General features: G+C 37.7%; 4 protein-coding genes across 4 annotated transcripts; all 4 read left to right on the top strand.

Annotated features, from left to right (window-relative positions):
- Nucleotides 1–641: 641 nt before the first annotated feature.
- Nucleotides 642–2,480, top strand: LOC131935958 (ras-related protein Rab-26-like). Its single transcript, XM_059292715.1, has 2 exons — nucleotides 642–810; nucleotides 1,195–2,480. Exons 1-2 carry the CDS (start codon nucleotides 692–694, stop codon nucleotides 1,664–1,666), a joined length of 591 nt encoding a protein of 196 aa, XP_059148698.1. The 5' UTR covers nucleotides 642–691; the 3' UTR covers nucleotides 1,667–2,480.
- Nucleotides 2,481–3,297: 817 nt separating this feature from the next.
- LOC131935957 (ras-related protein Rab-1B) lies at nucleotides 3,298–5,004 on the top strand. The gene is made up of 2 exons (XM_059292714.1): nucleotides 3,298–3,622; nucleotides 4,519–5,004. Exons 1-2 carry the CDS (start codon nucleotides 3,480–3,482, stop codon nucleotides 5,000–5,002), a joined length of 627 nt encoding a protein of 208 aa, XP_059148697.1. The 5' UTR covers nucleotides 3,298–3,479; the 3' UTR covers nucleotides 5,003–5,004.
- Nucleotides 5,005–7,729: 2,725 nt separating this feature from the next.
- On the top strand, nucleotides 7,730–11,015 carry LOC131935956 (ras-related protein Rab-26-like). The gene is made up of 3 exons (XM_059292713.1): nucleotides 7,730–7,960; nucleotides 8,856–8,995; nucleotides 10,713–11,015. The coding sequence occupies exons 1-3, from the start codon at nucleotides 7,958–7,960 to the stop codon at nucleotides 10,873–10,875; spliced, it is 306 nt and encodes a 101-aa protein (XP_059148696.1). The 5' UTR covers nucleotides 7,730–7,957; the 3' UTR covers nucleotides 10,876–11,015.
- Nucleotides 11,016–12,085: 1,070 nt separating this feature from the next.
- LOC131935955 (ras-related protein Rab-26-like) lies at nucleotides 12,086–13,378 on the top strand. Its single transcript, XM_059292711.1, has 3 exons — nucleotides 12,086–12,163; nucleotides 12,468–12,616; nucleotides 12,693–13,378. The coding sequence occupies exons 1-3, from the start codon at nucleotides 12,161–12,163 to the stop codon at nucleotides 13,168–13,170; spliced, it is 630 nt and encodes a 209-aa protein (XP_059148694.1). The 5' UTR covers nucleotides 12,086–12,160; the 3' UTR covers nucleotides 13,171–13,378.
- Nucleotides 13,379–15,781: the final 2,403 nt, after the last annotated feature.

Raw genomic sequence — 15,781 nt, 5'->3', positions numbered from 1 at the left:
ACAAAAAAAATACAAGCTTAAGAAATCGAAAATCGAGAGAAAAAATAGTTGGGAAATAAACACTTTTCATTAGGTTCAAAACATTTATTTTTAAACCAAAGCGAATACTGAACTAGACTTTAAGTACAGTGGTCTCAAAATGTGTTCAGGTTATGCTCTACTTCTTTCATTGACCGACCGATCCATTGTTCAAATCAATCGCTTGTGTGATAACAGCTCTTTAGATAACGGAGAGATAAATATGGAAGACGAAAAACTATTGACGTTTACACACGAACATATAAATATTTAAACGAAGGCAACTCCATCTAAAAACCTCTGTCTTTAGCTAATCAACAGCAAGTAACAATATGCAGAATTGTGTGATGTATTGCCAAAGTGGTGCAACAAACTTCGGCGTTTGTCACTATTTACTAAACAATAGATTAAACATCTCGATTAGGTGTTTAAAACTTAAGTGTCACAATCACATGATAATACCGATGGCTGATTTATCAATTGGGCTTAGTGAAATCATGTGCTTTATATTGTTGTATGCGAACTAGCGTTTACTAGCTACAAGACAGAATGGTAAGTTTTGTTTTAAAAATAGATGCAGCTCATTTTTTGTCAACAGTAATGATGCGAGGTAACAAGATATTTAAACAACTCTACATTACAGACGGAGAAGAGCAGCTTTTTAAACAATCCTATGAAAGTGATTGTTGTGGGAGACTTAGGTGTTGGGAAGACAACTTTATTGTTGCGCTACACCAACGACAGAGTTGCCTTTGACAACACTTTTGAAACAACACTTACAGTATACTTCAGGTAGGATATTTAATTAATTCCAAGACAACATTTGATTGGCTTGTTTACAACGGTGAACCGTTTCCCACGGCTGAGTGATTTTACACCTCAGCATTGACAACGACCTAAGAAGGGCAGAGATAACTGTCCTTTAGAGACAAGCTACTGTTCGGTTTTTAAAGCAATTATTTTTTAGTCGTAACGTATGTGGTGTTAACTTCACTAAAAAAGAATAAAAAAAAAAAACTTTTCAGTAAGCTTTTAAATGCACTGTAAAATGGAAATTAATGTGAATCTCTACATATTTTAACGACCAATTTAAAAAAAATAAAGGAATTTTATTTTTTATTTTAGGTGCACGTAAAAGCTCATTATTATTAAAAAAAATGTTTTCATTATTTCCAGCTCAAAGATAGTTGACGTCTCGGGGGTAAAGGTCAAGCTGCAGCTATGGGATACGCAAGGCCAAGAGTACCGTCAAACGATGGCAAAGGGTCATTACAGAAATGCTGTCGGTATTGTTATGGTTTTTGACCTGACGAGAAAGTCCAGCTTCGACAACATCCAACGTTGGTTGAACCAGGTCCACGAACATGCTGGAGAAGATGTTGACATTGTACTGGTCGGCAACAAGCTGGACCTGGTCGAGGGAAGAGCCATAGACCACGAGACGGCCTCCTCCCTGGCCCAGACCATTGGGGCCATGTATGTCGAGTGTAGCGCTAAAACAGGGGCCAACGTCGACCTGGTGTTCACATCGCTGGCCAGCAAGTTGGCCAATCGCGTGCCTGTCCAACAGGAGGAGCCGGTACGTTTACAATCAGAGACATTTGTTGAGGTTCCTTGCTTTGGGAAAGATACATGTTCGTCATTCTAAGTCTACGTGAACGTGCCAAAAAAGTTAGAAATTTGGTATGGCGCTAACATCAATTCACTTGCTAATTCAAGCCCGACCTTTCGTAAATATATTTTGTTGCAGATTTACGTGTCCAGGCAAAATAATGTGTAGTCCGACAACACATGGTATCTTTCAGATAATATTCTCCTGAGGGTAATGCGCTTGAAATATTCTGAGCAGGAGAGGACATTGGTCAAAGTATTTAGTTTCTATTTAAGTTTTTTTTTTCTATTTTGTTATGTTGAGGATGGTTTGACGCGGATGGTTCACCCTCCAGGGATGTTCCATTAAAAATCAACTACTGCACATCGAATACTTTTCATAAAGATAAAAAAAAAATTAATAAAAAACGTTTTAATAACAAGCTTTTATGTAATAATGCCCATACTTTTCATAAAGATAAAAAGTATTTAACAAGGCATTTCGTCATATAGAACGATCACTATTTGTATAATTTGGGAAATGGATGGAAAAAATAAATAGTGGAGTCTAGCAATAGGGCTGGTAAATAGGTCACCAACCAGTTCTACGGCTCAATAAACCCTGCATGAGCCATAGAACTGGTTGGTGACCTACTTACCAGCCCTATAGGAGACAACAAATTACAACTTTTTGTGCTCTAGAATTTCTGATTCTCTCCCCTGGTAGTTTACTCTGTCTCAAAGAGTGACAACCCTCAGTGTAAGCTGTGTTACAGATGTCACGTGCTAGATTCCGAAAAAAAGGATCCAGAAAAAAATGCTCGGAAATTTTAAGAGCTAAGAAAAATATAACCAAGCTTTGTATATTAAAAATACACATAAATCAAATAAAAGCTCTAACATTTGGTTTCAATTTTTCATATATTTAAGTCTCCTCAGTCTATCCTTAAATCTGGGCCTAACTAACGAAATACAACTTCTAACCGGGGCATAACGCGACGACTGCTATTGCTTTGTTACTTTTTACAAGCTTTTATTTAACTCACTTCCTCTGTCTGTCGTCAGTCGTCATTTAGCCTAACTTAAACTGCAATAAACAATTTTCATGATTAATAGGAAGACGCGACCAAAAAGATGAACAAATTTTGTTTGCTCCTCCTACGATCTATCTTTTTAATTTCTGATTTTCTTCTTTTATGGCTTTGGCTCCTTAGGAAGCATAGACATAGAAACTTTGTCAATAAACTTGATTTGTTTTAACAGCTCTGGTGTCGACAACTCAACCTCCCCAATCTCTCTTGTCATGATCTCGTTCGTGCATTTTAGGTCTTCCTTCTTTTTTCCTTGTGGATTCCAAGCAATTAATTTCACCTATGACTTTATCACGATTATAAAGTGCAATATTAAGAATAATTTAATCCAATTACACTGTGTTAAAGAAACTATATACAATGTAAATAGTATGTATTTAGTAGTCAAATTCAACACTCTACCTTCATTTAATCAAAGTTAAAAAAAAACACCACAGGATTTGTCGATAAGGAGTACGAGTTAGACGTGTTTATTTTTAGCATCTTATTCACAAATAGATTGCTAATCAATCGAAATGCAGTAGCCTATGATAACACGTTACTCTGAACACGCTGGCAAAGCCATATAATATTAAATAGCTCGTATATAGTAGGTTAATAATCGGCTTAACTATTCGACTATAAATTATAATCACATCCACTTCCACATCTTTTAAATCATTAGCAAATGTAACTTGCGTTAAACTCTAGTAAAAACAAACGTCGCGTTACTCTTGTATCCCAACTTTAATGCTCAAGTACAGACGTTAATAGTTAAAAGATAATTATTTCAGTGAGATAATGATCCAGACAAACATGGGGGATAATGTCATGAAGGTTATTCTAGTGGGCGACTGGGGAGTCGGCAAGACATCCCTACTACTGCGGTATGTGAACGACACTTTCAACCAGAGCTGCACATCAACTATAGGAGTCGACGTCAGGTAATTGTTCACTTTAGTGATTACTGTGTTAATAGTGTGTTATATCGTTCTTATACACGGTGATTCCGTTCTGTCCAATGTTTGTTACGGAAATCTCTCCTGGGGGGGGGGGGGGGGGGGTTGGGGGATGGGGTGCACAGACTCTTGGATTATTTCTACCTCCCCGTCTGCGGATAAATGTGAAAACATAATTGTAAAGCTACTCATCTCACCCCCACTCAACCTCCCCCCCATTTGAAGAGAAGTCTAATAGAAACCTTGCTTCTGTTTTAAATGGTGACCAGTCTATACGGCACATTTAGATGACAGATTTTATTGTCAGACATTCGGTTACGCTTAACCCTCTTAACTTCATGTTCGTATTTTTGAATGTCCCTAGATACTTTAGCTTAAACTATTTGAGTCGACGTCAGGTAATTGCTCACTTTCGTGATTACTCTGTCAAAAGACTGTTATATTATTGTTACTCATGGCGATTCGATCTCTCCTGGGGGAGGGGGGGGGGGGGTTATGCACTACTCGTTGGATTATGTCCACCTCCCCACCTCCGGGTGCATGTATAAAATTGAATAGAAAAAAATGTTTCAATAATTTCCACGCCTGGGAATTGAAAAATGTCTAATAGAAATCTTGCTTCTATTTAAGATGGTGATCAGTCTATACTGCACATTTATATTTTAGATTATATTGTCAGATGATCCAGACATTTAGTTAGCCTTAACCCTCTTAAATTGATGTTCTTAATTTTGAATGTACTTAGAAACTTATGCTTTAAACCTATATTTATTCGGCTAGCCAAAGACAAAATTGCAGCTAAGCAAAGCACACCATTCCTCATACACCACAAGTAGAGCCACACAACAGACCCATATAACAATATAACCTCTATTTCTCAGTATTCGAAGATTAGATGTGAAGGGCGTGAGAGTAAAGATGATCCTGTGGGACACGGCAGCCCAGGACAGGTTCCGGCACATCCTCTCCAGCTTTTACCGGGGCGCCAACGGTTTGGGCTTTGTCTTCGACCTGACGAACATGGAGAGCTTCCAGAGCGTTAACCGCTGGGTGCAGGTGGCGCAGCAGTGTGGCGCGGAGTGTCGCGTCAAGATGCTGGTGGGAAACAAGGCAGACCTCAAACACGTCGTCAGTAGAGACGCGGCTCTGTCGCTGGCCACGGCGATAGGAGCCCAGTACATAGAGACCAGCGCTAAGGAGGCGACCAATGTGCAGCAGGTGTTCACCAACATGGCTGAGATGTGGGTGGATCAGCTGCAAGAACAGGGAGTCTCAGCTGAATTTCAAAGGCCAGCCGTCAGTATTTCAGCTCACAGTGTACAAGGCTACGGGTGTTTAGGATCTGATTCCTGTTCCACACTGTAAATACATGCAATAGTTATGTTAAATACATGTCTCAGTTCTATATTATAGCATTTAAAAATCTTAAACAATGTCCTACACTTAATCACGTAGAGTGCTGCATTTACATTGTTTTTAACAAGGATTCTTTCAGATACTTTTTGGGCGGGGCGGGGAGCTCTTGAAACTCTGAAGGGAACGACGCGCCTAAATTTCCAGTGGATGAAATATATTTTTCTATATAAATTAGTAATTATTTTTTAAAATACCTGAAAGAAACTATATTTTAATGAAACCATGTTCATGAGATGGTATACGCGTTTCTTATACTAAATGTTTAATTTTATATGCATGTGTACTATGACCAATCAGTGTAAATGCATGCCAAGTACATTAGATGTAAATGTGTACTTTGTACCTTTTATAAAACTGTGCTATCATAAAACACTATTAAAAACTTTTAATAATATGTCGACTGTCTCTATTTTACACAGGACAATTGTATTTATTTTATTTAAAAAAAAGAATTTTACAAAAGAACTCCCTCCCCAGTAAGTCTCGCAACAATTTAGTATTGTGAGTGTCATGTCTTAATTATTGTGAGTGTCATGTATTTAATTTAGTATTTTGAGTGTCTTGTTTTTAGTTTAATATTCTAAGTGTCTTGTCTTTAGTTTAGCATTGTGTGTGTCCTGTTTTTAGTTTAATAACGTTAGTGTCTTGACTTTAGTATTGTGAATGTCATGTTTTTGTTTAGCATTGCGTGTATCTTTTTTTAGGGTTGTGCGTGTCCTGGCGTTAGTATTGTGAGTGTCCTGTTTTGGTTTAGCATTGAAAGTTACCGGTTTTGGGGTTTGTGAGTGTCCTTTCTATGTTTGTGAGTGTCCTGTTTGTGAGTAACCTGTCTCAAGGTTAACACACTTAAGTAACTGACTGTTGTATAAATTTTAGGTAAGAAATTTGGTCTAGCAAAACAAACAGTTCACTTTCTAATTAAACACATTAATGAAGACGAGCCGACCCGCGACGTAGCATACGCTGCTATTTATTTATTTTATTTTCTACTTTCCAGTTATTCATAATTTGTGAATTCGATATTACCAATGTTGCGACTGAAAATATTTGCTTTAAAACACTATCAGTAGCTCTTGATAACTCCTCTCACTCTAACCCCCCCCCCCCCCCCGGAAAGCAGCCTCCCCTTAGTTACCTCGCCTTAGTTACAAATCGTTTAAAAACTAAATTATCTGCTCTTAATAGCCGTTACTAATTCGACCCGGCTCTACGGTTGTAAACATTGAACATGAACTTACCAGACTGGAGAGCGAGGTGGGGGGAGAGAGGACGGTTAGGTAGTCGGCTTGCTGCGTCGTGGTGTCCATAAACTCACTGTATGGGGAGAGAGGCCAAGGCTCTACATTTATCTTCTAGTATGCTTGTAGGTTATCACATAAAAGTGTTGTTCCAGAGCTTTCTTTCTTTACGAGCAACACGGGCTCAGGAGGTTTTTTCCCATTAGCCAGGCAGGCCTCAACACGGCAAACTCCGACTAACTGGCTTGATAACCGTGAATCGGTCGCTTCTGTACTTCGGTCCTCACCAGGCTTATCTTCCAACCCATTGAACGCAGGGTTAATTCTTACGCCACCTTCTAGTACCCGGCTCAACCGTAGGGGTAGTTTGGACCTAAAAAGTTTAAACCAGTTCTTCCTTCCTCCCCTGGTACATCGTTCTGCCTGGTTTGTGAGGGCGTCAGTAGCCAGAGCTACACATCAACTTTTGGAGTCGACCTTAGGTAATTGCTCAGTTCATTAGTCGAGTGACTCTTTGGATGGTTACCTAATATACACACGGGGTGATTCTACTAGTCTAAGCTTTTTGACCGTGTTACAAGGGTGTTTTACCATACTGTAAGATGTAGTGATTATATTGTCAAGTGTCTATTTTGGGCTTATCTCCGTTAGGTTTGGGTGGGAATGGGGGGGGGGGCGGGGGGAAATGAAAGGATACCGCTTTCCCAAGAGTACACCCGCACGCCCCACATTTCAGGACGTAATCGAAACAACATTAAATTCATATGGAAATTAAGTACCACGTGTTTCAATTGACACCTTCCCCAAGTTACAAGTCACCCTCGTGTTGTACCCCCCCCTACCTCCAGAAAAAAATGCATGAACGAAACCCTGCTTATGTATAGAATTGATAATCAGTGTATATTGCGCATTGTGCTATAGTGCAGATGATTCAGAGATTCCCGCAGTTTACACTATAGCCCACTTAAATTGTGTACATGGCTACAAGAGTATTGGTTCTGATTCCTGTTCCACACTGTACATCCATGTGTTAATTCTTTCTTGTGGTATTTCACATTGTCCTCCAATGTGCTATATTTAAAATGCTTGGTAACGGGGGTAATTTTAGAGACTTCTTTATGGCGTGGTGGGGAGGGGAAATTGAACTAAAACTTTCAGGTGAGGTGGGGGAGGTGAGGGAGGGGGGGGGGGGGTAGAACAGACATAACATTTCCGGTTGGGGCAGGATGCAGGTTTAAGTATAATGTAAATTTCTATATAAATTATAAATGTTTTTCTGAAGAGATTTTTTACAGTCGCCAGTGTGATTACATAGCTCAATAGATAGTAGATGTATATATATGGCGACAGAGAATTTTTCCACATCATCAGATAAAAATATTCAGACCAAAGCATCACCAGGTAAACACGATTGCCTATAGCGTACAAAAAGCAGGTGACGGTACATAGAACATTTTGATTTATAACCAACCCGGAACATAACTCCCGCTGATTGTCAAACGAAGACAAACTATCAATATATACTCAACATTTCGATTGGATGTTTGAAAGATTAGTCTTATCATAGCACGCGATAATACAGATGGCTGACTTATCCCTTTGGCTTGGTGAAATTGTTTACTTTCTATTGTTGATGCGAAATAACGTTTACTAGCTATAAGACAGAATGGTAAGTTTTATTTTAAAAATAGATACAGATCCCTTTATGTAATTAAATGAACACATTAGTATTATTAAAAAACCGGGAGTGATCTCCCCTGAACTTTCTCGAATATTCTTATATAAAAAACATGGGTGGTAACTCGGGATATAGACATGAATTTTAATCCATTTTAAATACTTAAACTTTTAAAAATAGAATAAAATCTCGTAGAAAAAAGAATCGCACACCTGCGAACGCCTTTTAAAATGTGTATAATAGGGCGGAATATTATTAGTACTTTATAAATTTACATTCGTTTTTTTTTTTGAGAAATTGGAAATAGCGTAAATTACTACTTCCGATCAACGGAAATTACTCAATATTCGACAGAAGGTAGAGAACTAGATCTTTTACTTACATGTGAAATTTCATTTATCTATCTGAAATAGTACTCAAGTTATAGGCTTTTGAAAAATTCAAAGTAGAAAAAGTTCAACTTCCGTTTATCGGAAATCGTTCAAAAGTTGATACGGATCTTCGATTTTGATAAAATACTTATACATGAAATTTCATCAACCTAGCTGTGACGGTACTCAAGTGATCGTGTTTACACACAGACACACACACACACAGACAGACATACGGACAGAATTGCAAAGTCCAGTTTTTACGACTCGATAACGCATAAAACGCCAAAATGTTTATATATTTGTATATATAATTTTTGCCTGATTAAAATAAGTCATCTATACTCCGGATGTGATAAAGGACTGAGGAGTAAAACGGTGAAAACTGTCAAAATTTCATGTTATTTTTGTGCACGATTACAATACTTTCTCTATACGTCGTATATACAAGAAAGTAGAAATGAGGTTAAAGATACAACTGGAGCTATCAATGATTTTGCGTTTCTACATTGCAGACTGAGACCATGAATGTTTCAAGCAAAAGAATGAAAGTGATCTTGTTGGGGGACAGTGACGTAGGGAAGACGTCTTTACTGACACGCTTCAGTCAAGGCTACTTTCACATTTGTTATCAAATGATCATCCCAGAATACAGGTAATATTTAAATACAAGATAACGGGCCAATCAAAGGAGAAATGCAACGGGCGCTAGGTTGATAGAGTTATCTTTTTTCTCTAAACCGAAACAAAACCAAAACCACCACCTCAACTTCATATTTAACCGATAGAGAAAAATGTCATTGAAAACGGATTTGTATCCAGAATCGGCATTTTAACAGCTTTAAACCTTGATCTACACGTAGTTACTGCACATTGGTACTAAATATAGTCGTAGTCATACCCCTATAACTTGCACTTAAGCTCAAACATGACAGTCGTATTTAGAGTTACTTTCAGTCGACTCTAACGGGGGGGGGGGGGGGAAAGAAAGATTAGGGGCGGAGGAAACACCCCTCCCCCCACCTACCCCGAAGCACGTCTATCGTGCCCTTCAACGAAATAGAATTTATATAAAAATATATTTTTACCAGTGTCTGTCCCTCCCCAGAAAATTTAGTCGCCCCCCTCAAAACATTTTAAGTACTCCATCCTTCTTCAGAGAGGAAAAAGTTTGAAAGAAACACTGGTCGCATTTGAAGATCCTACAGACTTAAGGTAGAACCTACTTCTATTATATAGTATCGTTTCCTGCCGCTAAACCTCACTCATGAAGATAGAGTTTCTTTTTGTTTCTCCAGGGGTGGGGCACTATACGTTTTTGGAAGGAATGCTGATTTAATTCTCGGGGGAAGGGGGTGACACGGGTAAAAGTATATATTTTCTATATAAATTCTATTTTGTTTGGGGGAAGGGGAAGCGGTAAATATTCTTCGGCGGGGGGCAGGGGGATGGGGCTCAGCCTCTATACCCAATGAAATGCCTGAAAGAAACTCTGTACGCAGACCCCTTTTAAGATTAGAGAAATAAAAAACGTGGTAATGTTAATGTCTTTGTTATCAAGTATCGAAGACGTCATTATTTCTGTTTTTATTTCGGTAATGGCTTTTTAATGCTATTTTTTACTCTAAAATCAATGACGTCATAGTATTGAGTGTACTTTTCGGCTTTAGAAAATTACCTTCTATATATTCAATATGACGTCACTTTTCGTATTCCGTTTGATGTGAATGTTGTACTTTCCATGTGTTTTCTCTATATTGTTCTCGACAGATATATACAGTCACATAGTGGCAGAAGAGTGAAAATATTATTATGGATTCGACATGCCATGCTCTTAAAATTGTATACAATTTAAGAATAATGATTATTAATAAGCTTTTATTTTGTAACAATATCTCCCTTTTTTGTCCGTTTGTGGCGTGTAGCAAATTTCGTATCTCTATTTTGAACCATTTCTAATGCATCTCTCAAGTTAAAACATTCTAGATACATTCGACTTTAGTGACATCGCTAGAATATGTAATTTACCATTACATTAGATATTAAATAAGCCATTAAAAAATAACGAAAGCTTTTAAAAACAGTTTGAGATTGTGCTAGCTATCTCTCGATTAGCTTGTAGCTTTGACTTTAGAGTGCGACCTTGGGCGTTAAGAAGGGAAAGGCAATTGTCTTTTAAATATCGCAAACTACTGATCTGGTTACAAGATTATATTCACAAGAAATGTCGACTTCATGAAAAACTAATTACATAAAAAGTGGAAAGTAAAACCAATATAAAATCTTATAATAAACTTTCAAAATACAATTGAAAATAAACGAAAATTGCTTTCTTTAATAAATCGCTAAAATATGCTTTAATTGCCTTCTAGTAATAAGGACGTGGACGTCTCAGGGGTAAAGGTCAAGCTACAGATATGGGATACAGCTGGCCAAGGGCGCTACCGAGTAATAAGAAAGGGTTATTACAGGGACGTTGCTGGTATTGTTATAGTTTTTGACCTGACCAGCAAGTCCAGCTTCGACAACATCTAACATTGGTTGCAACAGGTCCACGAACATGCTGGAGAAAATGTTGACATTGTACTGGTCGGCAACAAGGTTGACCTGGCCGAAAGCCGAACCGTAGACCACGAGACGGCCTCCTGCCTGGCCCAAACCATTGGGGCCATGTATGTCGAGTGTAGCGTTAAAAATGATGCCAACGTCGACCTGGTGTTCACATCGTTGGCCAGAAAGTTCGCCGATCGCGTGCCTGTCCAACAGGAAGAGCCGGTACGTTTAGAATCAGAGACATTTTACCAGGTTCCTTGCTTTGGTAAAGATACATGTTCATCATTCTAAGTTACAAAGATAGCGCCGTCAAAACGCATCAAAATCAAAATTGTGTAAAAACCGGGACATTACTGATTTATAATTATCAAAATATAAATAATTCACACCGAGATATGTGGAAGACTTATATTCACTTGTTTATACTTGAAATCATCTAAATCATTGCGCGAGCATCCATCAAATATATTAAATTAAAAAAAATTAAACTAAATTTTAAAAAATCTGTATTCATTGTCTTTTTACTGAAAGTTGAAATTCGTGTTTATCAGTTGTAAAGGATATGTGTAAATTCTGTTTAGTTTAGCATGGTGAGTGGTGGGTGTCCTGTCTTCATTTAAAGAATGTAGGTGTCTTTTATTTATTTGATGATTGTGTCTTCTATTTATTTGATGATTGTAAGTGTCTTCTATTTATATGAGGGTTGTGTTTTGTATTTTTTTAATGATTGCAAGTGACTTGTTTTTATTTAAGGATTGAGAGTGTATTTATTGAAGGACTGTAAGTGTCTATTTTAAAAAAAATGTTTAATTGATCAAACATTGATTAAAAATCACGTCAATATCCCGCACTGCCAACCCCCCCCCCCCCCCCCCCCCCCCCATCCCCTAGTGTAGAAATTAGAAAAAGTTTACGGGAGATCACTACCGGTTTATTTTTCTAGACCGGGTCAAATGCGAACATGTTATCTTTCAGATAATATTCCCCTGAAGGTAATGCGCTTTTTTTCACAAGTTAGTGCATTAAAAAAAGATTCACTGTGACGAAGCACAGGTTTACAGCTAGTAAAAATATAATATTGTTACAAAATGCCCTGTATTTGTCACGTGGCAACAAACTATCTGTATTGACCAAACATCCATATCAGATGTTTAAAAGATTAGTGTCATGACCACATGACCTATGGCTGACTTATCACGAGAGCTTGGTGAAATTATTTGCTCTCTTTTGCTGGATAAGAACTAGCGTCTACACACTAAAAGACAGAATGGTAAGTTTTATTTTAAAATAGATACAGCTCAATCTTTTATCAGCAATGAGAGAAATATATACGTATTTTAATACAATAAACTCACACAGAAATCAAGAGCTATTAAATAAGCTACAAACGTGTTTTAAAACAATACGAAACAGAATAGTGAATTTCTTTTTTGAAATAGACACAACTCAGGTTTCTTTTTCACCTACAGAAAAATATGGAATATTAATAAATATTATAAAACGGTCAGCTCTTTATTACTGACTCGCAGATAAACTGTGAGATAAAAAGATATTTATACTACTTTGCATTACAGACTGAGAAGAGATGCTATTCCAGCAACGCTATGAAAGTGATTGTTGTGGGAGACTCGGGTGTTGGGAAGACAACTTTACTGTTAAACTACACCCATGACAGAGTTGCTTTTGACAGTACTTTTAAAACAACCCTTGTGGTGGATTTTAGGTAATCGTTTCATATTTTACAGTTCGTTTGCTCAAATATGACCGAATTCTTGACACTAAAGTTTTGTATCCTTCAGCTCAAAGATAGTAGAGGTCTCAGGGGTAAAGGTCAAGCTACAACTATGGGATACGCACGGCCAAGAACGCTTCCAAGCTATGGGAACGCATTATTACAGAAGCGCTGTCGGTATTGTTATGGTTTTTGACCTGACCAGAAAGTCCAGCTTCGACAACATTCAAAGTTGGTTGAACCAGGTTCACGAACATGCTGGAGAAGATGTTGACATTGTACTGGTCGGCAACAAGGTTGACCTGGCCGAGAGCCGAGTCATAGACCACGAGACGGCCTCGTCCCTGGCCCAGACCATTGGGGCCATGTATGTCGAGTGTAGCGCTAAAACAGGGGACAACGTCGACCTGGTGTTCACATCACTGGCCAGCAAGTTGGCCAATCGCGTGCCTGTCCAACAGGAAGAGCTGGTACTGGTACGCTTAGAATCAGAACCATCTTACCAGGTTCCTTGTTATGGGAAAGATACATGTTCGTCAATCTAAGCCTCAAAGATAGCGCAGATAAAACAGAAGGCATTAAAATCGTAATTTGAAGAAAAATTATACAATTATTCTTGAGTGACTGGAGTGTGCATCTATCTCTTTGGTTTTATTGTTATTATTATTAATATTATTTTGCTAGTTCACGCTAAACGCAAATGTAGCATTCGGCTCCTGGTAAAGGGCAGTTTTTTTATGATTACAAAGTAGTCCGGTATTATAATGCTGGTATATATATATATTTTAACAATGTTTAGTTCTGTTTTGTGTATGTGTGGTGTATACTTTTCTGATTATTATGTTTACTTTATTGGATGGTCGCACGTAATGCATTGTATCGTATTGTTGGTTAACATTATATTAGGAAACATTTCTTGTGCGAAGTTTAAGTACCTTGGCTAACTGAGCCCAATTTGAATTTGTGGATGGGGAAGATAAAGGTTCTCAGAGGGTTAACTGAGATTCTCTTACACACTTGGAAAAAATATGTTGTGTATTTTAGATATGTTTTCATTATACGTTTATTTTGTATGACTTTCTGTAGCATGGGTTAATTCTGTCCATGTAAGGGTCTTAAGGTATTAGAATTTGAAAAGTCACGACTGTTGTAGTTCAAATCGAACTTGTTGTATTTTTAATAGTTTTTTAGCAATTCATGTATCATTATAAGTTAATTCTAATTCAGTTTCAAATTATATGTGGTCCTCAAATAAATGTGATAATTCAAAATATTTAATTATTTTTTCTAGTGGGATCCCTTAAGCTAGTAAGCCAGGGACATGTTGGGTCGCCTATCACATCCCTAGGGGAGCAATATTGATAAATTTATTCATGCTACCCTTATTGTATATTGGGAAGTGTATTAATGTAGACATTACCTTTTTGTTGACTGTCACTTTTATGGGGGATATCCTTGAGACCCCATAGGAAGGTGTCGTTGGGTCTGATCAATTTTGATGTTTTGTGAATTTGTCTTGAGAGGACCACTTGTGGATATTGTAAAAAATGGTAGTAACACTTGCTTCACGGTTAAACTTAATTTGATATTGTGCATTCCTTAATTAGGTCTTGTATATCCTATTTGTTTATATGTTTCCAATGCTAATATTCTTTATATTGCCACTTTACTTCTTATATTCTTAATTTCTCACTTATCTGTTGATATTTTTTCAGGTTTGATTGACTTCTGATTATGGTGTTTTGTTCTATTTTTCTTTTAGTTTCCTTAAATTTGTATTACTAGGTTTAGAGTAAACCAAGCTGGGTTTAGTCAGATTTGCTCTGACGTCACATCTATATATATAATTCTCTTCTGGGAGCCGTTAGAAAACAAGCTGCAAGCGCGCGCCTTGCAGTCCCCTCTTTTCCTCTCTATCGCTACCACCCCTCCCCCCACCCCCCTCACATGGTCAGGTGAGTTGTAGTTCACGCTAAATGTTCAGTTTGGTGACGGCTATTAGGGGCAGATAATTCAGTTTGAAACTATTTTAAACTTAGAGGAGGTAACTAAGAGGAGGCTGCTTTCACGGGGGGGGGGGGGTGGAGGAGGGGGAAATGGTGGTTTAGTGTTTTAAAACAAATATTTTCAGTGGCAGGATTGGTAGTGTCGAATTCACAAATTATGAATTACTGAAAAGTAGAAAAAACAACAACTAAATAGCGGCGTATGATATGCCGCGGGTCGGCTCGTACTAATTAAAGTCCTAGGGATTAGGTTAGGTACCTCCCAAGTCAAGGCTTACTCATAATGCTCTAATGGCTAAGGTATAACACATTGTATTAACATGTGTAATACTATAATTATCAAATCTTTTTGAAAATGAGCATCCAGCAAATAGCTTACTTTTCAATTTTTAAAAGTCTGTGCTCATTGTCTGTTTGTTATTATTTAGAACATAATGCTTAAGTGACTCGTACGTGTACTTTTTTTTAGTATAGCATTGTGAGTGTCGTGTCTTTAATTTAGTATTCAAAGTGTCTCGTCATTATTTAAGTATTGTGAGTGTCTTATGTTTAGTTTTGTTTTGTATCTTGTCTGTACTTTAGCATTGCGCGTGTCCTGACTTTAATTTAGTATTATACGTGTCTTGTACTTAGTTTAGCATTGTGAGTGTCTTGTCTGTAGTTTAGTACTAGCCGTCCTGGATTAAAGGACCCTGACTTGTGTATTTATTACGAAGCATATACCCGGCTTAGCACGGGTTTAGGAAATATATTATTTTTTCATTTAAATATCCACACTGTGTTCGTCAAAACGGCACGTGAAAAAAACTGCCGCTACCAAAGGGTCTTGACAAAAACAACCTCATCCACGTCAATAGAGCCAGTGACAAATGCACCCTGTCAATAATAGTCTTGTAACAGACTCTATTATTGGGTATGATTATTATATTGTATTTAACATGAAGTTGTATGAATGTAGAGTACATGGCCAACGGAAGTACTCTGTGAGCGACTGGTCACTTTTTTCCATGCTTTTTGTGAGATCACTCACTGACGTAAGGGGAGAGAATGTAAGGTGTAAAAGGGGAGCGCAAGGTGAACTAAGTGTGCTTGCCTGTGTCTGTGTAGTAAGATGTAAGATGTCACCACGTCACTTTGTTCTAGATTGTAA

This window comes from Physella acuta, unplaced genomic scaffold (assembly GCF_028476545.2).
Source record: "Physella acuta isolate Inbredline_101_S28 unplaced genomic scaffold, ASM2847654v3 ptg000164l, whole genome shotgun sequence".
Lineage (NCBI taxonomy): Eukaryota > Metazoa > Mollusca > Gastropoda > Physidae > Physella > Physella acuta.
Note: the sequence above shows the minus strand (reverse complement) of the source record. Positions and strands in the feature narration are given on the sequence as shown.

Coding starts and splice junctions, on each gene's coding strand:
- LOC131935958 (XM_059292715.1), top strand. CDS start 692: ATGAAAGTGATTGTTGTGGGAGACTTAGGTGTTGGGAAGACAACTTTA. Junction 811..1,194: donor ACACTTACAGTATACTTCAG/GTAGGATATTTA, acceptor CATTATTTCCAG/CTCAAAGATAGTTGACGTCT.
- LOC131935957 (XM_059292714.1), top strand. CDS start 3,480: ATGATCCAGACAAACATGGGGGATAATGTCATGAAGGTTATTCTAGTG. Junction 3,623..4,518: donor ACTATAGGAGTCGACGTCAG/GTAATTGTTCAC, acceptor TCTATTTCTCAG/TATTCGAAGATTAGATGTGA.
- LOC131935956 (XM_059292713.1), top strand. Junction 8,996..10,712: donor ATGATCATCCCAGAATACAG/GTAATATTTAAA, acceptor ATTGCCTTCTAG/TAATAAGGACGTGGACGTCT.
- LOC131935955 (XM_059292711.1), top strand. Junction 12,617..12,692: donor ACCCTTGTGGTGGATTTTAG/GTAATCGTTTCA, acceptor TGTATCCTTCAG/CTCAAAGATAGTAGAGGTCT.